We start from the raw sequence: 24,910 nt of genomic DNA on the forward strand, positions 1-24,910 counted from the left end.
TATCTTTACAGCATCTGGATATAATTGGTATTGCTCCACTACCCAAAAGGAATAGTAGTCAGGCACTTCGCGTCAGTTCCCTTCATCAGGTCTGTTTTTGAGCTAGTAGTTCTTCCTTCTTTCTTCTATTTAACAAGGTAAATATGCTTAAATTATTATCCAAGTTTGCTTACCTGATCTAATTCATTTGTCTCACATCTCCCTTGTTTCTTCAGAGAGCATGGCTGTTGAAGCTGCTAACAGTAGCATTACATGCGGCTGATATGTCTAGTTCCACCCATCGAGAAGCTTGTCATAGTATCTTATCTCAATTATTTGGGGACGGAATTTTTGAATATGATGCTGATCTCGGTGTATCTTCTCCCAATCATCAAAGCAGTCCTGCAATGAATGGAGCCAGAATGATTAGTAAGGCTAAGGTGAAGTTTTCACTGCTCATTGTGTCATGAGTTTATTCAGGAGTATTATTGAAGTGTGTGACCATCTCATCAAAACATGGAATTCTTTTGGCATTTTTTTGATAATGAGTGGCAGTGAGAGTTGAACCTAGAAACCCTGCCTGCTCTGATGCCATGTTGAAATTCCACCCTCTGATGTTGATTCCCTTTGATAGTATGCACTTGTGTCATGTATAAGTCGCTCCTAAACCTGTGCACCAAATTATAGCTTTTACTACTATCAAGTATTTATAATGATTCTGTGACTGCAATTTCAAACCCTTTGGTGGTCGTTTCTTTGCGGACAAAATTATGATGGGATTATAATGCAGGATTGTGATACTGGGACTAATAATCGTTGGATTATAATGCTGAGATTAATACTTTATGATTTGCTTCATTCATTGCATTAAAAATGAGATATATGGTGTATAATCTAAGTTTGATTTTAAACTGGAGAAACTTGGATAGATTTTTGTTTCTGGATAAACTTGACCTGCGTACATTCCCATTGTCCCATTTTATGTGAAGCTTTCCTTTTTAGCTGATATGCAACTAGATTGTCAAACTCCTTCCCGCTATACCCAGCCAATTCTCAAGAACAAAAGGTAAACCTTACATTTTAACAGACAAAATGAAAGCCAGGTCTCTACTTCTTCTTCATTGAGGATGAAAGGCCTTGTTATCATCTAGGTCTACGTTTGTCCCAAAAAGGACGACAACTTTCTATATTTAGAGAAAATTTAACTTTAAACTTTCATCATATTACCCTTAATGAAATAATTTATAGCAACAGAAATGTTGTTGGCATGTTTTAGACCATAAATTTAAGAAAATCTATCTCTTGTTCTTGTACTCGGTACCCAGTCAATACCATCACATAAATTGGGATGAAGTAACTTTTGGAAAGGGCTTTGGCGGAAGGGCCATTTGCCATGTTATTTGTTTTATCTACATCTGGCTAATCCTTTGATTGTTATCTCACAATGGATGTGGTATACAATTATACCTGTATTACTTTTAACTAATGTGGAAAGATGTAACCGTCTCACGTGAAGTTAAACAGTTAGAGAAAACACACCTTTATATACTTAGTTATGTATTCAACACGCACATAAACAATTTTTTGATAACAGGTGGCAGTGAGAATCGAACCTAGGATCTAGCCTGTTTCAATACAATGTTAAAGTCTCTGACCATGACCATCTCATCTAAAATGTCTTCAAATTTAAAGAAATGCCACCTAGGAGATGTCTTCAACAGTAAGAATCGAACCTAGCAGATGTCTTCAACATCGAAAATAAAAATGCAACCAAATGATGTATAAAGTAATACCAAATTTAATACTGGGATTTTCGTAACCCTGGTAACTAAATGAGCCGTTATTGTGGTATTGCTTCCTTGTCATTTGTGTTTTCTTCTTGCCTTCTGTTTTATTCTTAATATTTTTTGGATAAGTATCTTCTATTTTCTTTATTAAAGCAAGTTAGAACAACTTCCTTTTGCATTCATGTATAGGTATTGGAGTTGCTTGAAGTTGTCCAGTTTAAATCTCCTGATACTTTGTTGAAATCTTCACAAGCTGTTTCGAGCGCGAAATATGGGTTTCTGGTAAGAACCATATTGTGTTTGAATCAGTTTTTCCTTGATTTTTCTGGGCGTAGGCTTTTCATTCTCTGGCATTCTGCAGGCTGAAGATATACTTACCAATCCTGCTACTTCTGAAAAAGGTGGTGTTTACTATTACTCAGAGCGTGGAGACCGTTTAATTGATCTAGCTGCATTTCGTGACAAATTATGGCAGGTGCAGTATTTTTTATCGCCGCACCACACTTTTCCTTTGTTTTGTCACCTTTATTTTTGTAAGATCCCTTTAGCCAAGTGAGATTGCTTTTACCCAGTGGAGGTGCTACATAACGGTTCTTTTAAATTTTGATCCCTCTTTCAGAAGTACAACTTTTTTGATCCCCAGAATAGCTCCTTTAATGGTGAAGTTGAGCTTAATGAAATTCGAGATACAATTCAACAACTGTTACGATGGGGTTGGAGATACAACAAAAATCTTGAAGAACAAGCAGCTCAGCTTCATATGTTAACTGGCTGGTCTCAAATTGTTGAGGTGACATTGCTTCTCCTTTGTCACATTGTTTTCAACTCATCGATATGCTCTGATATATGTGAGTGCGTTGGGCTGACATATCCTGTTTATGCAATTTTTCTTGCTAGGTCTCGGCCTCCAGAAAAATATCCTCTCTTCCCAACCGTTCTGAAATATTATTTCAGTGGGTGACCATTTCATTTTTTTTCATTTTTTTGCTAACCTGTGATCCCGTCTAACCTTTACTTCCATGCATAGGTTGCTAGATGCTTCTCTCAGTGCTTCTGGTTCTCCTGACTGTTCATTGAAGATGGCACTGATATTGACGCAGGTTGCACTTATCTCATCTTCTTGGTTTGTTGAAGTTGCGGCACCTTGTATCTAAGTTACCTCGATCATTGTCCTTATTTTGTTTAAGATATTTGTCTAGGTTGGTCTCACATGCATGGCCAAGCTACGTGATGAAAGGTTCTTATGCCCTAGTGGTTTAAACAATGATACTGTCACTTGTCTTGACATCATGATGACAAAACAATTATCGAATGGAGCATGCCACTCTATTCTATTCAAGCTCATACTAGCAATTCTTAGAAACGAATCATCAGAAGCATTGAGGAGGCGGTATAATGCTTCATATTTGATTTCTCCATTCCTTTATCTTTGCTATAGAAACAAAGGAAGTTCTGACTTTTGGTGTATGTTTCCTGACTACAGCCAATACGCTTTGCTCCTTAGCTATATCCAGTACTGTCAGCATATGCTTGATCCTGATCTTCCAACCACAGTTCTGCAATTATTGACAATGGATGAACAGGAAAATGGAGATCTGGATCTGGAAAAGGTTATACAATCTTAGTGGGGAAATCCCCCTTTGCACCTCCCTCTTGTTATGTTCTTACTGGATCAATTTAACACAATGATGTAGAAAGTTCTTTCTTCATTTTTTAATTCTGTTCCGCCTTAAACATGAACAGATTGTCAAAGATCAGTCTGAAATGGCACATGCAAATTTTTCAATAATAAGGAAGGAAGCTCAATCACTTCTAGATCTGGTGGGTATACACAGATGAAATTAAATTCTTAATTTTATTTGTTGTATCTTCTGATGCTGGTCTTAATGTCTTGATCCTATGGTATATAAATATTTGCATTTCAATTCTCTCTCCTTTCTGCATGCCCACAAGCCTGTTGAAGCTAATTAGGATCTTTAAGCTTGTCCCTTAACCCAACGAGACAATGTTATCAGTAACTTGAATATTCTCATTTGTATGCTGTGATGGATTAATGGTAATTAAGTACTTGTCAATTTATTTAAACGGTGTTGCTAATTAGGATTATAGAACTGTTGGATTTGAATACAGAACCAACTTAATAAGATCCATTTCATTAGCTAGAATCATAGATCATACAGTATAATCTGTTAGATTGCAACAGAATGAGAAGATGAATGAGACAATTTTGGGATGGGAAACTATATTTTATGGACACTACATGTATGTATGGGTGTCAAATGGGCGGGTTGGGCCAATTTTGAGCGAGTCAAAATGGGTTGAGTCAATAAATGGGCGGGGTCATTGACCCGTCCAAAAGTTAATTGGGCTGAGATTGGCTGGGTCAAGATGGGCTAAAATTTGGGTCATAACCCAACCTACCCAACTCTTAACATGTGTGTTGTTTTCTTATGAATTGTATAATTACTAAATAAGACTTTTTTCTTTTGTTATGGTCATATATAACATATCAAACAAAAAAAGAAGTGATTTCTAAGATATTTTGGTAAAGTTACTCATGGATTAATTTGGGCTAAAATCAGCCTAACTTTAAATGGGTTGAGATAGGTTGGGTCAAGATGGATTGAGTTTAATAAATGAGCGGGTCAATAACCAGCCCAACCTTGGGTGGGTTGGGCGGGTCATTTGGGCTTGGGCCAAATTTGACAGCCCCACATGTATGTATATGATCTGGTATGTGGAAGTAATTGGTACTTATATATGTTATTTGGTTAACTTTAGTGTATCTTGAAGAACATACACAAAGTGTCCTCACCCATGTCACACATTCGCTTTGGGTACGTCAAGGAAAATAAGGATCCTTGTAACATAGGTGGGAATTGGGGACGGGCTATCATGTCCTAGAGGCCCTGTGTTTCTATCTGCCAGGGAATTAAACTTTGGGAGTTAAAGAGGGAATAGGAAGACATGGGTTAACTGAGGAGAAAGAACGAAAACAAAAATGGCTAACACATTACGTAGGAGATTACTTAGAGACCAAAGCTGAGGGTATTCTTAGTTTGATCAGCTAAGCTAACAGGAGTAGATTCTGTTAATGGAGTACAAGCGAGGGGCAGATACGAGGGAAAGAGGAGATAAGAGTGGCTGCTGGCAATTTTTTACGTGAATGTGTTAGGAGGATCTGGAGTGGAGGCTAAAGCTAGAGTGAATAAATTTTATTAATAGAGAGCATAGGGGAGATGAGGTAGGCTAGTGACTTCCGAGTGGAGAGTGTGAGAAAGAAGTTGTCCGGGAGGCGAAACTCTGGGTGTTAACAGCTTCAATGTTGTTTTTGCATCAATGTTGGAACACAACAAAAGAGAATATTGTGGAGATATACTAAGTTATTTCCTCTCTGCATTTAAATGAAATATGGAAATTTGATAGGAGCCACATCCTATCCTTTATCACCCGTATACTGAAGAAGAATGTGATATTGAACATAAAAAACTTCCGACCTATGTCTCGTGGGAAGCATTTATAAATTTTTTGTATAGTTGCTTTCCTTCAGAGTAGGTCTTAGATACTACTAGTGTAAACGTCTTAGAATGCTTTCGTGGAATGAAGACAAATATTGGTTGCGACTTTCATTAGAATCCAGTTAGCGGACGCCAGGATGAAAGGTGGGTAGTCAGGAATTTTGTGCAAATTAAACATGGAGAAGCTATATCATCGTATCAAATGGGATTTCTTTTGTCTTTGTAACAGAGAAGATGGATTTGGAGAGAGATGGAAACATTCAATATACTTTTATATATACTTCGAAGTTTCACTCGTAATCAACAGGAGTCTCACAGGGTTATTTAGAAGCTCAAGGGGTCTATAACAAGTGATTTCTTATCTCTTTGTTTGTACTAGTCGTGAAAGTACTTGGCTAACTAATGGATAAAGCAACAATGTTGTTATCTGTGGAGCTTACATCTTTTTGTTTTGGTTATAATTAAAAGGAAAATTTTATTGATAAACTTTCAGTTCGAAGCTAGTATTGAATTGGTTCATCCATTGCAAGCTGGGAATCTTCTAAGACTGCAAGGATTCCAAAACCTCTAAATTTACATCAGTGTCATTCGCAAAACAACATTATACACCATATTTGTAGATTTTAAATACGTCTGTTCTTTGGTAAGAAGATGTTTCCTGCTTCCCATCAAAGCATCTTTTGCTTATTCTTTTCGAGCCAGTTACTCCACATTACATCTCACGGTGGAGCTTACATCTAACGGAGGAAGGCATTGACATAGCGGATGACAGTTAACTGTTAACTGATGCTGAGATGGTTTAGGTTCTTCATCTGGTGAGCAATCTACTATAGTGTTGTGCAATTTTGGGTCTGAGGATTTTTTTGAAATATGGTATCCTAGCCCTAAAACCCTGTGTAGGACTGAATAATGACCTTTCCCCCTTTGCTTCCCTGAGAATAAATCCGAATAAGTGTGAGATCATCAGAATGAATGAGTTGCATAGCATTAAACAGTTTGGGGAAAGCCCTTGGAAGTAAATTGAGCTTCTATCGATGACTTATCTTGGACTTCCGGTTGGTTGTGGCTCACAAGGAATGTGTAGCATGGAATCTACTAATAACAACATTGCAGAAGATGTACTTTCCAGAAGGGGAGGAAAAGGCTAATGAGGTACTCTGTCTGGCATTTAAATTTACGTCTTTATTGTTCGTAACTTTGATCATAGTAGAAAGATCAGGATAATGCAAAAGAACTTTTATAGGACATGATTGAGGAGGTACAGAGTACCACGTTGCTAATGAAGTGGATTTTTTAAGTTTGGTATGAACGGAGAAGGTTCATTGGCGAAAAATATAAGTAAATTGGGGGGTGGTCATTGCAATAGGGAGTACGTGGTGTGAATGGTTGTCATAGAGCATTAAATAATGATGACGTAACAACATGTGCAATATATTTTGATTAATTGATCACAGCGCTAGCCTCAATATTTGAAGCTTCTCGGATCCTTAGTTATCACTTCTTCTGTAGCATAGCCCAGGAGATAATAAGATTTACATATCCGTATGTTCGATATGAAGGAAAATGTAATATCGAAATTTTTTCTCCTTGATAAAAATTAAGTTGTAGTAATTGGTTACATTGAATTCCCCAACTAGCTCATATTGAAGCATAGGTGTTATTGTGGTGGTTGTTTGGTTGCATTGAATTGTTGAATATATTTTCTTTGTAGATTTTCTACCAAATGAGAAAGTAACTTCTCTCAGTCATTGGTGCAAATTCTTTGCTTTAAACTAGCTCAAATGTTACTCGATATCACTTTCTTCAGCTATCACTTTGACATTGTTGTCAATGTTCAGTACATAAATATCCTCAGAACAACAAAAAAAAAGCTCAGAACACTAGTCTCATATCATATTCTCCACTTTCTATGATTATCATATGTCATCTACTTCTATACTCGATCAAACACTTAAAAATGATTTCCTGCGGTAAAAGCATTTTCCACCATATCAGACACTCCATTACTCTATATTTTCCTTTTGCATTTTGAGGTGTATATGTATTAAAATTGCTGTTCTGCTGCATTAGCTTACTGTGTTCTTTGCTTTGTTTGAAAAATAGATCATAAAAGATGCAACCCATGGCAGTGAATCTGGAAAGACTATCTCGCTCTATGTTTTGGATGCTTTAATTTGCATTGATCATGAAAAGTTTTTCTTGAGCCAACTGCAAAGCAGAGGCTTTTTGAGGTCTTGCCTTGTGAGCATCAATAACTTTTCTCAGGTATTTGATCCATCTCCTCCATAAGATCTCTGTTGATATCTGGGCAGTCTTGCCTTTATGTCAACCATTACTGTTATACATGATAGAGAGCGATAAAAATCTCAGTTTTCCTGTTGGAGCATCTGATCTCTTTTCCACTAAGTTCATTTTTTTGGGTGTAAAATATGTTCCACTAAATTTTGTTTACAGGTTTCCATTATTTCCTTCAAGTTTCACTTTTAAGTCGTCAACACTTTGTTATGTCATTATTTATTAATTAGTAATAACCAAATTTATAGTATGTTCACTAGAGTGTCATTATTTCATGTGTCTACCCTGTATTTGTTTCCTTAGCTGTGCAGCATACCGTTATTTAACTGAAGCGTAATTCAAGCACATGCAAAAGCCTCTTTATTATGACATTTATTCCTTTGCTAATTGAAAAATCCTAGTAAGCCAGCTTACTTCTATTTTAATATTCTTCTGTTTTGGTAATAGAAGTCAAACCATGACTTCTATTAGTACCAGAAATGGCAAAAGAAATGAGTAACAAAAAATGTTGATGAATGAAGCATATGACTTTTTGTATCAACTTCAGTAGATCCAGTGTCAACCACACAAATCAGAAGGTTGCGTTTTTTTTTGGTTGTTGATGATGATGTTTTAGAGTTATTTTGGATCTTATTCGAAAAACTTTTTATTCTTTTTCTTGTATAAGTGAGTGAGCCTTGGAACAACAGAAACGTTGTCTCCTTGTGACCTATAGGTCACGGGATTGACCAGTGGTTGATTCCACTAAAGGTTGTTAGGGTAGACCGCCTACATTACACCCCGGGTGCGGCCCTTCCTCAGACCTTGCGTGAATGTCGGATTCTTCGTACACCGGGCTGCCCTTTTTTTCTTGTGTAAGTGAGTCTTTGTATGCAAAGTGCAGTGAAGAGTAAGAAGATGAAAGCAAGGGAAAGTCATGATTATGTCAAAGTCCATGCAGCGCAGTGTTGTCAAAGGCGCGCTTAAAGCGCGCTTAAGCCCTGAAGCGAGGCTCAAAACATGTTAAGCGCTTCGCCTCGCTTTGTGGGCGCTTCAGTGTCGCATCAAGGCTCTAAGTCATACTTTTACTTGCCAATGAGCGTAATCCTGAAGAGGCAACACTAAATAATTGATATTTCACTTTATCGTAATCTTTTTTTTTTTTTTCAATTTCTTTGTCCATATATTTGTTATTCATGCTTATAATGATTGTTCTTAGACTACATATGCATATTTTTACTTTTTCTCCGGTTGTGCCTTTTTTTTTATTTTATATTAAAGCCCATGCTTTATTTGCGCTTTGCGGTTTAAGAGATAAAAGGACCTTAGAGCTTTTTTGCGTTTTCGCCTTTGATAACACTGATGCAACGTCATTAGGGGTGTGTTTACCCCTCCCCTTGAAATGTGTATTAAGTTTCCAACCTGACCGAAACCGTTTGAGTGTTTTTTGTCTTTTATGACACAAATTCAGATTCTATGTATTAACTTGCATGTAATATGTTTTTAAATTTTTTTTGTTTTTGTTTTTGTTTATATATTTTTCGTGGGTTTTAAAAGTTTGATTGGAGTCCCTTATCAGGATGGTGGGCTATCTTTGGAGTCAATGCAGCGTGTCTGCACTCTTGAAGCGGAACTTGCTCTTCTTCTGAGAATTAGCCACAAGTATGGGAAATCAGGGGCCCAAGTGCTTTTTTCAATGGGTGCATTCGAGCATATTTCTGCCTGTAGGGCACTGAGTATGCAATTGAAGGTATTTGTTCCTCTCTTCATGTGCTTTAGTTCGCAATGACATTTTTCATTAAATTGTTACAACCTATTATCAGGGAAGCTACCGGCGCTTGGATGGAAAATTTGGAAGAGAATTGTCAGTTGATGTTGATAAACAACGAATGATCATTGCTCCAATCATGAGAGTGGTGTTTTCACTTACTTCATTAGTTGATGCATCTGAATTTTTTGAGGTTAGCTCCGTTTCTTCAATATAATGCACTATAAAGTCGTAAAGACATGTAAAAGATATTTCATATTGAAGTCAAAAAATTGTTGATGGCGAATAGTGCATAGAATTCTTGCGAGTAACGTTTTGTAGAAAGAAAAGAAGAATGCACTTCTGATAATTTGGCACTTATGCACATGATGTAATAATTTTTTTTCCTAAAAGAGACTTTGTTTTCGAATGGGATGGGCTCATGAAAATGAGGAAGGGGAAAATAGAAGTGGAGAGGCCTTTTGACTGAAGTTCTGTAGCACTAGGTTCATCCACAATCCCATTGTATTCATAAACTCATATACTCTTTGTTTTGAGGTATTTGGTTGATTGCAGAGTTTAAGAAAGAAACAAATGACTTTTGTCATGTAAGTTGAATATTTTGTTTTGAGGCATTTGGTTGATTGCAGAGTTTAAGAAAGAAACAAATGACTTTTGTCATATAAGTTGAATATGCAAAAGATATAAAGTAATTGATGCAACACGGCTGAACTTAAATGTCATGAAGAAGCTACTATGTCTTGATATTAATTACTCCCTCCGTTCCAATTTATGTGAACCTGTTTAACTAGGCACCGAGTTCAAGAAAAAATGAAGACTTTTGAAATTTGTGATCCTAAACAAGTCAAAAAGGGGTCAAAAGTATTTGTGTGGTTATAAAAGCTTCTCATTAAGAGTAAATTGAAAGTTTAAGCTAAATTGTTTTCAAATTTAGAAAGGGATCATTCTTTTTGGAACGGACCAAAAAGGAAATAGGTTCACATAAACTGGAACGGATGGAGTAAATGGTTTAACATTAACAATCTCCTTAAAGCTTATTTCTTTCGTGGGGTTTTCTTCATTTAACCTCACTTTTCTGTAGTGTAGTTGGTCTTTTCCATTGGGAAATGCTATCTTTCTTAAGTTTTGAAAAAACTTATGACATCCTAGGTCAATTACTAGAAAAATGTAGCCAGCTAAAGTAATATTTACTGTCCTTGATAATATTAATTAAATATATACATTGTTTAATATCTAGCACTATGTTGGTATGCATGGTTGTATCTGTTGACATTTTGTATATTTGCTATATAGCACCTCGTAGGCAGCATGCAGTTGTTCCATGTCCAAGGTACTATAGGATTCTATTTCCATCTTTTGGACCTCGTGGAATTTCTCTGCAAAGTTTTGACACTGATGGTTATTTAACTGCTACTGTTAGCATAGTGTACAGCTGCAATCTAAAACTGTTTTTAATCCGAAAATCAGGTTTTAGCTGTATGTTGAGTTAAGGAAATGGAAGTAGCACAGAGAAGTGCTACACTACCAGCTTTTGTTTGTATATCTATCAAAGCTTACATTACAATGTAACATCTATCTCATGCATAGATGAATGCGTTTATGTTTTTTCTTTTACGGGTAAAACTGTAAATGACCACATATATCTTTCCTATTGTCTAAAACTTTCTAATTGAATACTCCGTACTTTCAATTTGCTATGATAGATTCATTCACTTCTTGTATTTCATCTATGTTCAAGAGGTTCCACTTTGGTCATTGTTGTCACAGGCATTATGTATGAGGTGCACTTAAACCCTCTAGCACTTAGGGCATCCCTCAGCAAAACCAAGCAGCCAAGCACTCACTTATTCGTTAAAAAATTAGGTTGAGTATCAAAATCAAGTTAGGTTAACTTACAAGGCTCCTGTTTTCTCTCTTGCAGGACTGTGAGAAATACTAAATATAGTTAGCTAAAACGATACTAATGTATATTATGGATAAATGTGAGTCCGTGACTGTGATTAGAAATAGGAAATTAGAAACTAAATAAGAATAGAATAGTCATTTAATTTGGATTAAAATTTTTATTTGCATTATTCTTTCATGTATATCACTAAAATGAAGTTGAAGCTTTCTTTTTATGTGTATAGTTATGTTTTCTTGCTTGTACATGTCTATGTGGGTGTCTTTGTACATATATTGTTCGTGTATATTTCTTCATGCGCTCGTTTGTTGAATTGTAGGGCTTTGGTACATTTCTACACATTTTGCTTTTGACAATGCTGCTTTTGGTGAAATGAAATCCTTTTACTTAGATATAGGAGAGGGAGGGCGGGACCGAGGGAGGGAGGGAATATACAAGTATCACTGTGGGTATGTAACACCATGCATTAGAAAAATTTCAAAATTCTAACGCAATGGTGTCATACACTCGTATATGTAAATATACATGTATGTAGAATAAAGGATTCTTTATTTTCTAGTTTAAGACCCTTGAACTTTGTCACAACATTTTCCTGTTGTTTTCTGCTACTCCTGATTGTGCTCGACCTTCTCATTCCTGTTGAATTTTGGAATTGTTTTACTTTGTATCTTAAAATCTGTCATCTTAATTACGTGGGTGACTAGCAGGTTAAAAATAAAGTTGTCCGTGAAGTCATTGAATTTGTAGGAGGTCATCAATTACTTTTTGATCAAATCCTTCGAGAAGATCTTTCTGATGCTGATGACTTGACAATGGAACAAATAAATCTGGTGGTTGGCATACTTACAAAGGTACAGATATGTGTAAAGTTTGTTTGGCATTACTGTCTTTTAGATTGATTTCAATCCCAGTGATGGGTACATTCTGATGTTTTAGCCATTTAAATTACCACTTGCTAGTCCTTCTCTTATGTAACACTTCTTCTTGACCTACTTTTAACTGTAAATCTGTGCAGATCTGGCCATATGAAGAGAGTGATGAATATGGTTTTGTTCAAGGGCTTTTTGTGATGATGCGTTTTCTTTTCTCTAGTGATCCAGACTCTTTTATTACAAACCAATCCATACGTTTTCTGGAGGTAATAAGAACTCCCAGGTGTAGCTTGATTGTGTATTCCGGAGGCAAGATATATTTATAACGTTGAAGTCTGTATAGTCATAGTTCTTCTCAGTTGTGTTTCCTTTTCTATTTTCAGGAAAGGCGGAAGGCAGAAGTGAATGCTTCTCGTCTGTGCTTTAGCCTGAGCGCTTATCTCTGTTTTCTTGTAACGAAGAAGTCTTTAAGATTGCCGGTACATCAATTTTGCTTGTTTAACTATTTTCTTCTTATTAACTTTTAACTTAACGGTTAGGCATGAAATGCTTATGTCTCTTTCTCTTGCTGCTGCCTTGAGAATAAAGAATGGCATGTGTCATACAATTTTGTTCACTGTATTTGGATCAGGTCTCAGATGGTCCGATGGACTATCGTGCTTCCGCTGCTCAGCAACAGCCAACCTTGAATTTACTTGGTTTTCTTCTGAACTCTCTGACTACAGCATTGGAAAGGGCTACGGAGGACAGATATTTACTGCTTAGCAAGGTGAAAGATCTGTGTTTTGGCTACTGAATAAAGAATAAAAATTGTACTTTTAATCTGAGTATAATTATCTTATAAAAAAATTAATCTTAGCTTTAAATCTCTTTATTTTCCCAGCTCCAAGATATAAATGAATTATCAAGACAGGAAGTGGATGAAATCATTAACATGTGTATTCCCAAGGGCTGTATTTCGTCATCTGAAAACATTCAGAAAAGGTATGCAGCTTCATGTAATACAATTTCAGGAGAGATACATGTCCAGTTGTAATATGATCTCTGATCTAGATTATTGAACTTTCAATACTAGCTGGAGGGTGGTCGGTACTGACTGGGAGAGCATGGATAAGATTTTGTTTTCTCATCCTTCTGCTGTAACGTGTGAGAGATTCAGATAGGCTTACTGGGTAGTAGTGATTTGTTGATGCAAATATGCATATTCCGGAATGTCATCTATAGTTCTATTGGAGGACTAGATGATCTAACACTGTCTGTGCTTAGGAAAAATATGCTATTTATCTTGTAATTCCTGTATATATCATTCAATGTCAATATGCTTCCTTCTAATTCATGTTTAAGTTTCTCATTGAGTGTCAATGAACTTCCTATTAGTACAACTCCATCGGTCCAACTCTCTGTGTTTTGGTCTATCTCACTTTCGATTGCTGATAGAAAAGACAGATCTTTCGCACCAGCTCTGATGATAGTACATAATATCTCCTTGGAAATTTCCTTAATTCCAGGACACAAAATAGATCCTGTGGGTGGTCAAATCTTAGGAATTGCATTAGTTTTTATTTCATTAAATAAACACTGATACAAAAAATAAATTCTCTTTCCATCAAATATTGGAAATAGAGTTGTATGCTTAGTCTTGCTTGCAATTATTGTGCTGACTGGATGGTCTACATTGCTCAGAGGTGAATAATTATCATGACTAAAATCTCGTTAGTATGCTAATCAGACTAATTTCTTGATTGGTCCCTCTGTTCACATCATTTTATATTCCAGGAGATATATTGCAATGGTGGAGATGTGCCAGATTATTGGAGATAGGAATAAACTGATGACACTATTACTTTTACTGGCGGAAAATGTGATGAATATTATCCTTCTCCATTTTCAGGACAGGTATTGTTAATACATTTTTCTTTTTTTCATGGTTATGCAAATTCTGTTTGCTTAACTTCAATTGGGCGTTGCAGTTCTTTTGAATGTGGCACCAAACCATACGCAAAAGACGACTTGAATTTACTTTGTGGAAAGTTAATCTCAGCTTTGGAGAGGCTTGAACTTTTAAGCGAGGTATGCTAACTAAAACTCCTCTCCTTCCCTGCACCCTAAACAATATAAATTAAAGAACATCCAACTTTCCAGCACTAGTGGAGACCAATGTTTCTGTTCTGTTTGTTGGACCTCAACTCCTGGCTGTTACTTTCATATGGTTCACTTGTGATTGGCATACTGCTCTAATCCTTTGGATACCATCTACTTTGACCAATCTGCACAGTGACTGCACATTTGCTATATTTCACTACGAGGACAATATTTTTGGCAGTTAAGGCGAAAACTTCCTTTCTGTAGAAAGTGGAAAGAGAAATACCATCGCAAGTAAACATTCCACTTAATATGATATGCTTTGGACGTTTATATTACTGTTTTGCATTCTTTTATGATACAGTCCTAAATTAGCTTCTAAAGTTAACAATCCTCTAAGTATTATGTATATGATTCTTAGTATGTTGTCCCTGCCGTCATACTTCAACGAGCAGCCATGTTCAGCAAACTTCCTATACTTGCATGCCAATGCTTGTAATAATTCTCACCCACAAGGCTTTGTTTTAATGGTAAGAGCGCAATGCATGATGTGGATTATGTGTGTGTCACGGGTTCTAAACCTGCTGCAAAACCCTTTATTCATTGAGTCTTCAACTGTGCGCTTATTGGCCCTTGAGGATTTCTCGGTTATCAAAAAAAGAATAAAATGCTTGTGATAATTCTCTTGTTCAGCCATGCTAGCAATATTTAAACTTTGTAACCTGCATGCTAATGCTTTTTATAATTGTCTCTTGTTCCTTAATTATGGGAATTTAGCATTTCATTTTTTATCCTTCATTCGTCTGCAGGATAAAACAGGTCATGACCTTAAGGTGTTCCGAAGATTAGCTAGTTCTCTGAAAGAAATATCGATTCAGAAGTCACCTGTTTGAGTAGAGATCTTGTTCATTCTTTTTCTTTTCTAAATTTTGGCATAGGGAGGATGAGTTTGGATGTCGTTTAAATGTAATTGTATATCGTCTTTTATCCAGTGTCGGTCTTGTAATTTTTTTTAATCCTCCAATCAGTTGTACATATTGTATATCATACAACTTGCTGTAATGTGCAATTTAGTATTTCCCATTTCAATGGAGTTTTGTTTTGTTTGTTCTAAATGTTTGTACATTAGAATTGGATTATTATGATATATTTTCCAAATGCTGTATGAAATGTTTTACTGACGACATAGTAATTTTATTGGAGTTGGGCGGTGGTGTTGCGAGTTTTCTAGTGATTATGGTGAATGATTCCTAGGTTGCAGGTAGTGGCGAAATCAGAAATTCGAATAAGGGGATTAGAGAAACAATACACTAAAAGTTTTCTTAATATAAAGGAATTTTATAAGTTTTATGTATATTTAAAATATTTTTCTCTCTAAAGATGCAATATAATTTTCCAACTCACTTGAACCCATTCACCGTACATAGCTCTGCCACTGAATGTAGTTGTCTGGTGAATATTTGATGAAGCTTAGAGGAAAAATGGGTACTCCTGTGTTGATGGCGTGAGTCAATTGATTTTGTACTCTATTACATTATTTTTAGTTTTATGTCAAATCTTTCAAGAGATTTTTATTTTTACATATAAGAGATCAAAGAATAAAATACAAGAGTGTTTGCAAGATCCAATAAAATTGTGGGTACTTGTTAATAAAAAGGTGGTGTTTGTAAACAACTATTTCTCAAAGGTTGCACATATTTGAATTCAATACCCCAAGATTTTGCAGATATAGTCACACTTGCTCTAATTGATATAAGCTACTGAAAATTCTGTCGGGAATTCGCCGAGCAGATTCAACAGGACATGCAAGACAACTATGAAACATCTGTTGAGGTCCATATCTCTTAAGCTTGTAAGACATCTTCTTCCTTCTGATAATAATAATAATAATAAACAAAGGTAGTCCGGTGCACTAAGCTCCCGCTATGTGCGGGGTCCGGAGAAGGGCCAGACCACAAAGGTCTATCGTACGCAGTCTTACCCTGCATTTCTGCAAGAGGTTGTTTTCACGGCTTGAACCCTTGACTTCCTGGTCATATGGATACAACTTTGCAGATATCGTACGCAACCTTACCCTGCTTACTGAAGGAGAAGTTTTCATTTCCTTGTTTATACAGGTCTATTTTTATTATAATCCACCAACATCTAGAAAAGACTAAACAAAACTCCAATTTTGACCTACCAAAATTTAGAACATACAAATAAAAAATCCACCAAAATTGGAATTGCTAAATATGTACATAAAATTTGGAGCATTTAAAAAAACACTGACAGACGGCTATACTCAAAATCATATAAAATTAAGTTATGAATTGACTTTTCTTTCATAGAACTGGCTAATCAGTGTGGCACCTTAATTAAGGTCATCACCTGTTTCTGCAGAAAAAAAAAATAGATTTCCCAAAATTAAGGAACGAGAGAAAATTATAGTAAGAAAGAGCATGTACGTATAAGAACTTACACATTATTGGACGGATTTGAATAGATCCAATGACAACGTAAAGAATTTTTACGCTGTCAATGCAATTTAACTTATTAAAGAAGGTAATTGTAGGTTACTGTATTCAGCTTGCTATAAAGAATTATATGTTATAGCAGATTTTTACTGTTGGAACAATTTCACATGAAGCAATTTTTTTTTTTTAAAAAAACTTAACACTTTACTGTTTGGATTACAAAAACTATTTTTTATTTAAACAAAAACGGTTGTATAATAGGGAAAAGGTATAATTAAACTTAGTGGCTCAAATAAAGATCAGATTCTTATTTGTGATCACCTATTTTCCCAAGACATTATATCTTCTTGAGTAGTTCTTAATCTTTAAAGTACAAAAGAGATATTGTTGATGGCCAAATTTAGGAAGTATAATCATGATTAATTTAATTTTATTAATCTTGAGAATGATCAAAGCAACTGTACCAATGACATTTTCATTTGATATTTCAATTCCTCAAGTTGATCAATATGTTTCTTCTTCCTCTTCCTCTTCCTCTTCCTCTTTAGGCTTGAACACGGATCCCTGTTATATAAGGAACTTTTTAATCCAAAATTTCAATATCTCGAGCTGATTTAAGTAGCAAAAATAATGAAGGATGTTTCCCTTACTTCAATACCACATACTTGTAACTTCTTTAGATTGCAAAGTAGTCTAAAGAAAGATGTAAGAATTACATATTTGTCTTTTTTTATCATATTTGATTTCCTGTCTCTTGAAGGACAGGTCAACATATTTACCATAATGGGGTTTTCCTTATTTTAGAAAGAATCGAATCACGTTTAATATATGTCTCTTTTGGTATATTTCTCTTTTGTTGTCTGATTTATCGTCGTTCAGGATTTGCTTAACTAGCTTCCGCATGACACCTGATTAGAAGCTATGACACCTGATTATTTCGATCCTTTTCGTAACCAAACTTTTCTCTGTCAAAATGAGTGATCATAATAAATGGATCACTCTTGACCTAAAAAACCATGGAAATTCAATTTGAGCATTTCAAGATTGGGGAAATTTATCAAGCACGTCAGGTCACAAAGAAACGTTTCCCCTAGTATGTACTTATTAACTAGTGATAGGTTAATGAGGTTCCTATCCTAATTTAAACAGAAAACAAAATTGATCTCTACAACGATTTCTATAGATGATGGAGTAATGGTTAAAAGTAAATGAATGATATAAGAATTAAATTTAAGGAAGAAGATGTCTTACTATATGGACCACAAGGGATGAACTACCATAGTTGTCTAGCATGTCCTGTTGAATTTGCTCGGCAGAAATCCCAACAGATTCTGCACACCCAGTTACACTAATACGAACAAGTGTGGTTATATCTGCAAAATCTTGAGGGATTGAATCCAAACACCAACAATGTACAATAACTAGTCGTTCAAGGCAGGGAAAGTGATGACAACTAGCTCTCCAGTACTTAAAATCCACTTCTTCCAGGTACAAGAACTTCAAGCAAGGAAAACCATCCTCAACTACTTCCCACTCTTTCCCTTTACAAGGATCAGCTATTAGTTTAAGAACCTCGAGTTTGGGCAATTTACCAACAATGCTCAAATCCTTCCACCACAAACAAGTCATATAAAGACTTAATGTCTTCAGATTTTGTGGAAAAGCATCCGGAGGAGGTAGGAGCAAAGGTGGAACAGCATCTGGAGTAGGTGGAATAGTATGTGTAGGAGTTGGACCTGGCATTTTCAGAAACCTCAGAGGATCTTGTGGAGTAGCACCTGAAGGTGTAATGCTTTCTAGAAAGCAAGCATGATAATTTAGATGAGACATATGAAACTCCAATTCCTCGAGTTGATCTAAGCAGCGAAAATCATAGAGGTCCTTGCGACTACGAAAGTCTTCTTCAACACCCCATATTTCCAACTTCTTTAAATTGGGAAATAGTCTGAAGAAAGATCCAGTACAATACCAAGGATTCCACCCTGAGAGATGTCGCAAATTTTTCAGAACCAAACTGTTCTCTGTAAGCTCATGATAATGCAAGTAATTCCAGCCCAAGCGGAGGTGTCTCAGTTGTGGCATAGTCAAAATTTCCGATGGTAATATAAGAGGATGTCGTGGGGCCTCGTAATGTGGCTGACCAAGAATAAAAGTTTCCAAATAACATAGTCTAGATATGGAAGGAGGAATGTCTATTGATGAGAGAGTCTCTTTTCCTAGATAGTAATGCACAGTAGGAGAAAGACGCAAAGCTAGGTATCTCAAGTGAATTAGATCAAGTATCCCGCTTGGAAAAACAATAAAATTCATTAAAGAAAGATCTAGTACTCTTACTAGCTTGAAAGGCAACAACTCTGACATGAACCCTGACTTACTATTGAAAAAGAAAATAGAACGAGCCTCATTATTAGGACATCTAGCCAATTTTTTCACAATAATACGGTAGTTCAATTGGGTACTGGTCCGACCTCGACTATTTGAGGAAAAATGCATGGATTGTGCAGATGGATTTTGATCATTCTTTTCTCCAATAAAATTCACAATATTCATATTTCGAGCTTCCTTCAAGCAGAGTTCACGGATCACATCATGTATTCTACAAAACTTGACACGTCCATCACCTGTCACATAGTGGATGGAAATTAAACTTCTATCTATTAGATCTTTTAGACATTTTTCTGCCACTTCTTCTATGCTTTTCATCTCTTCTACCTTCAAAAATCCATCCGCTGCCCATAATTCCAAGAGTTTATCGGCATAAATCTCAGCATCCTCTGGGAAGATTCCAAAATACAAAAAACATGCTTTTAGGTGATGTGGCAAGTGATGATAACTCAAAGCAAGCACTCTCATGCATTGGACGTCAACATCAGTGCTTACCATTGATCTTACTTTCTCGGCAACACTTTGCCACTCATCCAATACTTTACCAATTTTGGAGAGAAGTCCAGCAATCACAGCAATTGCTAGAGGTAATCCTCCGCATTTTAATGCAATTTCTTTTCCAATTTTTTCAAATTCAGGAGAGAAACAATCTTTCTCAAAGACCTTTCTGTGCAGTAAATCCCAACTTTCATTAAAATCTAAAAGGCGCATTTGACAAGGAGGGTTACCTGAGCTAGCATATTCAGCTACTTCCACATTCCGAGTGGTCAAGAGTATTCGGCTTCCATTGGTGTAGTCCGGGAAACATAACTTTATATCATCCCAAGCTTCTGTAGTCCATATGTCATCAATGACGATCAAGTATCTCCTGCCTTTTAGAAGCTTTTGCAGTTGGTCTGCTAGTTGGCCATCATCTTGCTCAAAATATTCATTAGTCCTTCCACTTATAGAAGAAAGAAGTCCTAGTAGTACATTTCTCACGCAATACTCTTGTGAAACAGTAACTTTTGCACGAATGTCAAAGCGAGACATAATGAATGAATCTGTGTAAAGCTTGTTAGCTAAAGTTGTCTTACCGATGCCACCCATCCCTATAATGGAGACAGCTTCTAGTTCACTTGATCCTCTGGCAAGCTGATCCTGCATCATCTCGAACTCAATTTCATGGCCAACCATAATATTCTCGGGCTCTACAACACGTTCAGGTATACTGGCTAGAGAAAACTTTTGTGCTTTCAAACCTTTGATGTTAGTGTACCAGTCCCGTATCGCCATCCACTGTTTCATGATGGAATCAATGCGTTCTACCGCTTGTTCCAAGCAACAACAGAGTTTCCAGAAAGCGTTGTTTCGTAAAGTTGGTGTTTTTAAACAAAGAACTTTTATTGATCTCGAGTCAACCTTATCTTCTGCGCTGAATGCTACCTCTTTGATTTCAGCTTCCAAGCTTGTCAGTGCTTCAATATCTTCTGTTATATTACAAAGTTTCTCCATAATAGATCTCAAGGATTCAAGCTTTTCATAGAACGATCGCAAATTACATCTAGTAAGTTGCATAGATTGTTGTATGGTGTTCATAAGAGAAGTAATAGCAGCATAAGCCATAAGTCCCGTGTCCAAAGTCTGATTCAACAAATAATACTCTCTCAACGGCAATAAACCAACTTTCCTAACGACTAGTGCGTCTAGCGCACTCTTCGAGCCATGGAGCCACCGGATGGCGACCAATCGGCGCGTCCGGCTATCCAAACTGCTCCCCCAGATGGTGCGACCATACCCTCTGAAGGAATTCAATCGATAAAATCTTATGCTACAGCAATCACCACGACAGGGAAACCAAACCCTTCCCCAAATCGACCACCGGTAATAGCTCGAACCTCAAGTCACAATGCCATGCCAACTGTGATCTTCAAAACTAAAGACTATTATGGAGTTATGGCGGAAGAGTGCAAATTTCCTATTGTGGGATGATTCATTAAAGTGCGACCTCAAATCAACCTTTGAAGAGAAGATTTCAATTAAAGGTAACTCTAAAATTGGAGTCTTTGATCTACATAATGTTTTTATTGAACTCTTTAACGAGGAGGATTACAATACAGTGAGATTTAAGAGGAGAATTGAAGTTGAAGGAAAAGATATGTGGTTAACAAAATGGACTCTTGATTGGAAACCAGAAGAGGATGTCCCATACGCCCCAGTTTGGGTCTTACTTCTTAAGCTGCCTATGAACTGTCACAAATGGGAGTATATCAAGCAGATTTTAGGACCTGTTGGTACTCCCCTAGCTTTAGACACAGCTACGAGAGGCATGACTAGGCCTAGCATGGCCAAGGTTAGAGTAGAAATTGATTTACTAAAACTCCAGCTTGATCAAGTTTGGGTTGGCTTAGAAGATGAAAATGCTGGTTTGAAAGGCTTGCTCAAAAGATAGAATATGAAGTTGTTCCAAAATACTGCAAACATTGTAGATTACTGGGACATTCTATAGCTGAGTGCAGAGTCTTGGAGAAAAAAAACCAAGCTGATAATAGCAAAGTAGATGAGGGGAAACAAGTGGCAGCTAACAATGAGCCAATTCAAAAAGAAGGCCCTAAAGACAAAGAACTTGAAAATGTGATGCAACAAGGAAGCAAAATACAAGAAGTACCAAAAATAGATCAGGGTGAAGTGCCACAGGTAGAATCTTCTAAGAGGATAGGCAAGGAAAAGGAAAAAAGGAAGAAGAGAAGACAAAGAAATGCTCTCAAAGTAGTTACGCAGAAAAGGAAAGCCAAGAGCTCAAAGCAACAAGAACTGGTGGAAGGTACTTCCAAGGCACCTAGAACTAGTTCAGACCACACAAAATAAAGGACACAAGATCAGATGGTGGAGAGTGTGAACACACTAGAATCCAGTGAAAGGATGAAACAAGGAAAAGTTATTGTTGTAAAAAATCAGAGAAAGGGTGGTCAGGACCTCAGCATTTCTGCACTCCTAGACCCCCCAATTTTGATCCAAAACACTTTTCAACAGTTATACCAGGAACAAGTCAATGAAGAGGAAGCCCCCTCCAAAGAAGATTTGCAACATGACACTTTGGCGGGGAATCTGATACAAAGCAATGTGGCCTTATCAAACAGACAAATTGATAAAGTAAGTAGTCAACAACCACACTTATCCGATGAAGAAGAAGTAGTGGCTGACAGTTTACCAATTGCCTATATTCTTGAAGTGGATAATCAAACCGATGAAATAGCAAATCAAATCAAGGAAGCTGTAGATAGAGGTGACTCCTTTAGCAAAGAAAAAATCTTTCAAAACTTACCCTCCTTCCACTCCTGTTACCAGGGGCAGGGGGAAATCTAACAAAAATAGCCAATCCCAAGTATTCCAATGATTACCATAATCATATGGAATATTGGGGGTGTAGAGTCAAAAGGAGCGTTTGACAGATTGATAAGACTCACTAGAAGGCACAAAGTTAGTTTTGTTGCTCTACAAGAACCTTTCATACACAGTTCTCAATTAGACAACTACAAAAGGAAACTGGGAATGCAAGGGGCTATTGCTAATCGCAATGGAAAAATCTGGTGTTTCTGGGATTCTAATTACACTTGCACTAAGATATGTAATTACAAACAGCAGCTTACACTTTCTATTAAGCACAATACCACTCTTGAGGCTCACTGGGTGACCATTGTATATGCAAAATCTTCAACTAGAAGGAGGAAGAAGCTATGGGAGAGCCTAGAACAAATTAATAACAAAATTCAAGGACCATGGTCTATATTTGGTGATTTTAACTGTATTATGAATACCTCTGAAAAGGATGGAGGCAGACCTCATAGATTGAGCAAAAGTTTGGATTTCATTAACTGTATGAATGAATGCAGTATGATGGATGCTAGTTATTCTGGTAATGATTTTACATGGACTAATAACAGAAGAAAGAGGAAAAGGATAAGAGAGAGACTAGACCGAGTATTCTATAATGATGAATGGTCTGCGACTTTCCCTCTTGTCAATGTTAGACACCTTCCTAGAACAGGATCTGATCATAATATGCTTCTTATGACCTGTTCAATTCAAGACACTCCCCCCATTAAATATTTTAAGTTTCTGAAATTTTGGACAGAGCAAAATGACTTTCAAAAAATTGTGCAAGACTCGTGGGATGAAGAGGTTACTGGCAATCATATGTGGATAATGCAGCAAAAACTGAAGATATTAGCTAGTTCACTCAGTTACTGGTCTAGAAACACAATTGGTAACATGTTTGATAAAATCAAAGATCTGGAGGATAAAGTGGAAGTTATGGAGGCAACTTATGGGGAAGACAATAGTGACACTAACAGAATTAACCTGAACAAATTCTATGCTGAGCAGATTACCTGGATTAAAAAGCAAAATGATATTCTCAAGAAAAAGGCTAGAGTGAAATGGGAACTGGATGGTGAGAGTAACACAAAGTATTTTCATAATACTATTAGACAAAGAAGGAAGAAGTCTTACCTCCATAGAATAAAAAAGAGGAAGGTAACTTGATTCAGGGTAATATGAAAATATTTGAAGCTGCTATTCAATATTTCAGCAACTTATTCACCCATCCAGTGCAAGAGTCAGATTTTAGTATATTGAACAAGATTGATAATCACATCACTGAGGAGGATAATATTTTTCTCACTACTATACTGACTACTGAAGAGGTTAAGGAGGCTATTTTCTCACTTAACCCCAACAGTGCAGCAGGTCCTGATGGTTTCAATGGGTGCTTCTACCACTCATCTTGGGACATTATATCCAATGATGTGGTGAATATGGTTCAGGCTTTTTTTGAAGGCCAAAGGATGTCTAGATTCTACGCTAGCACTTGCTTAGTACTTATTCCAAAAGTGGAGTCCCATAGTTTCTTTTCCCAACTCAGACCAATCAGTCTCAGCAATTTCTCCAACAAGATAGTGTCTAAGATTGTCACAAATAGAATCTCTTTAATGCTGCCTAAGATCATTTCAGAAAACCAAACAGGTTTCATGAAAGGAAGGCTTATAACTGAGAATATCCTCTTAACTCAGGAGATTGTTAAGGACATTGGTAAGAAAAATATTGGAGGGAATATGGTTATCAAATTGGACATGGCTAAAGTATATGACAAGGTTTCTTGGAAGTTTCTCTTTGCTATAATGAGAAAAATGGGGTTTTCAGAGGATTTCATTAATATCATTTATAGGTTAGTGGCTGATGTCTGGTACTCTATACTAATTAATGGTATTAGACAAGGTTTCTTTCACTCCACCAGAGGTTTGAGATAAGGTGATCCACTATCCCCTTCTATATTCATCATAGCTGCCGAGATTCTCTCAAGATCCCTTAACAGTCTACACAATAAGGAAGGGTATGTGGGATTCTCAATGAACAAAAATAGCCCTCAAATTAACCATCTATGTTATGCAGATGACTTAGTCATCTTCACCTCTGGGAATAAGAGGTCAATGAAGATGATAATGAAGAAGCTGCAAAAGTATGAACAAGCTTCAGGACAAGAAATTAGTAAAGAAAAGAGCTTTTTTCTCACTCCTACGCATACTCCTCAATCCAAAAGAGAGAGAATTTAGAGAGTGACTAGTTTCAAATACCAACACTTTCCACTAAAATATTTGGGGTGCCCTATCTATTGTGGTAGAAAGAAGATCAGTTTCTTCACAGACATGGCTACTAAAATTCTCTACAAAATTCAAGGATGGCAGGGTAATCTTTTATCAGTGGGAGGAAGGGCCACCCTGATCAAACACGTTCTTCAGTTACAGTCACTACACATAATGGCTGCTATCTCCCCTCCAAAGACCATCCTCAAACAATTAGAAAAGCATTTTGTGGACTTCTTTTGGGGAAACAATGATACGGGGAACA

The 24,910-nt window shown here is 36.5% G+C and overlaps 2 protein-coding genes across 3 annotated transcripts in view; one reads left to right on the forward strand and one right to left on the reverse strand.

The window, feature by feature from the left end:
- LOC107810594 (nuclear pore complex protein NUP205) overlaps nucleotides 1-15,298 on the forward strand; it is a 40,204-nt gene extending 24,906 nt beyond the window's left edge. The window contains exons 25-45 of the mRNA XM_016635391.2: nucleotides 12-89; nucleotides 216-419; nucleotides 1,956-2,048; nucleotides 2,128-2,241; nucleotides 2,386-2,556; nucleotides 2,664-2,719; nucleotides 2,794-2,866; nucleotides 2,966-3,156; nucleotides 3,250-3,376; nucleotides 3,510-3,587; nucleotides 7,388-7,549; nucleotides 9,138-9,308; nucleotides 9,382-9,519; nucleotides 11,937-12,080; nucleotides 12,245-12,367; nucleotides 12,485-12,580; nucleotides 12,733-12,870; nucleotides 12,985-13,085; nucleotides 13,878-13,997; nucleotides 14,072-14,171; nucleotides 14,993-15,298. Of these exons, the coding sequence (XP_016490877.2) occupies nucleotides 12-89; nucleotides 216-419; nucleotides 1,956-2,048; nucleotides 2,128-2,241; nucleotides 2,386-2,556; nucleotides 2,664-2,719; nucleotides 2,794-2,866; nucleotides 2,966-3,156; nucleotides 3,250-3,376; nucleotides 3,510-3,587; nucleotides 7,388-7,549; nucleotides 9,138-9,308; nucleotides 9,382-9,519; nucleotides 11,937-12,080; nucleotides 12,245-12,367; nucleotides 12,485-12,580; nucleotides 12,733-12,870; nucleotides 12,985-13,085; nucleotides 13,878-13,997; nucleotides 14,072-14,171; nucleotides 14,993-15,076 (2,562 nt within the window). The 3' untranslated portion in view covers nucleotides 15,077-15,298. The remainder of the gene's footprint in view (nucleotides 1-11; nucleotides 90-215; nucleotides 420-1,955; nucleotides 2,049-2,127; nucleotides 2,242-2,385; nucleotides 2,557-2,663; nucleotides 2,720-2,793; nucleotides 2,867-2,965; nucleotides 3,157-3,249; nucleotides 3,377-3,509; nucleotides 3,588-7,387; nucleotides 7,550-9,137; nucleotides 9,309-9,381; nucleotides 9,520-11,936; nucleotides 12,081-12,244; nucleotides 12,368-12,484; nucleotides 12,581-12,732; nucleotides 12,871-12,984; nucleotides 13,086-13,877; nucleotides 13,998-14,071; nucleotides 14,172-14,992) is intronic.
- Nucleotides 15,299-15,848: 550 nt separating this feature from the next.
- LOC107810601 (putative late blight resistance protein homolog R1B-16) lies at nucleotides 15,849-23,550 on the reverse strand. Of its 2 annotated transcripts, XM_075242401.1 has the most exons (4): nucleotides 19,753-23,550; nucleotides 17,891-19,413; nucleotides 17,104-17,203; nucleotides 15,849-16,559 (listed from the first exon to the last, which is right to left on the reverse strand). In XM_075242401.1, exons 1-3 carry the CDS (start codon nucleotides 20,627-20,629, stop codon nucleotides 17,144-17,146), a joined length of 2,460 nt encoding a protein of 819 aa, XP_075098502.1. In that variant the 5' UTR covers nucleotides 20,630-23,550; the 3' UTR covers nucleotides 15,849-16,559; nucleotides 17,104-17,143. The 2 variants fall into 2 exon arrangements, with proteins under 2 accessions (XP_075098502.1, XP_016490889.1); XM_016635403.2 differs by having other exon boundaries at nucleotides 15,852-16,559; nucleotides 17,891-23,550.
- Between the last annotated feature and the right edge of the window lie 1,360 nt (nucleotides 23,551-24,910).

Source organism: Nicotiana tabacum, chromosome 21, assembly GCF_000715075.1.
Source record: "Nicotiana tabacum cultivar K326 chromosome 21, ASM71507v2, whole genome shotgun sequence".
Taxonomy (NCBI): Eukaryota; Viridiplantae; Streptophyta; class Magnoliopsida; order Solanales; family Solanaceae; genus Nicotiana; species Nicotiana tabacum.

What these genes read in the sequence shown, in the direction of transcription:
- LOC107810601 (XM_016635403.2), bottom strand. Translation starts at nt 20,629, where the DNA reads ATGGCTTATGCTGCTATTACTTCTCTTATGAACACCATACAACAATCT. An exon ending in CATCCCTTGTGGTCCATATA is followed by an intron (nt 17,204 to 17,890) that starts GTAAGACATCTT and finishes CTTATATAACAG; the next exon opens with GGATCCGTGTTCAAGCCTAA.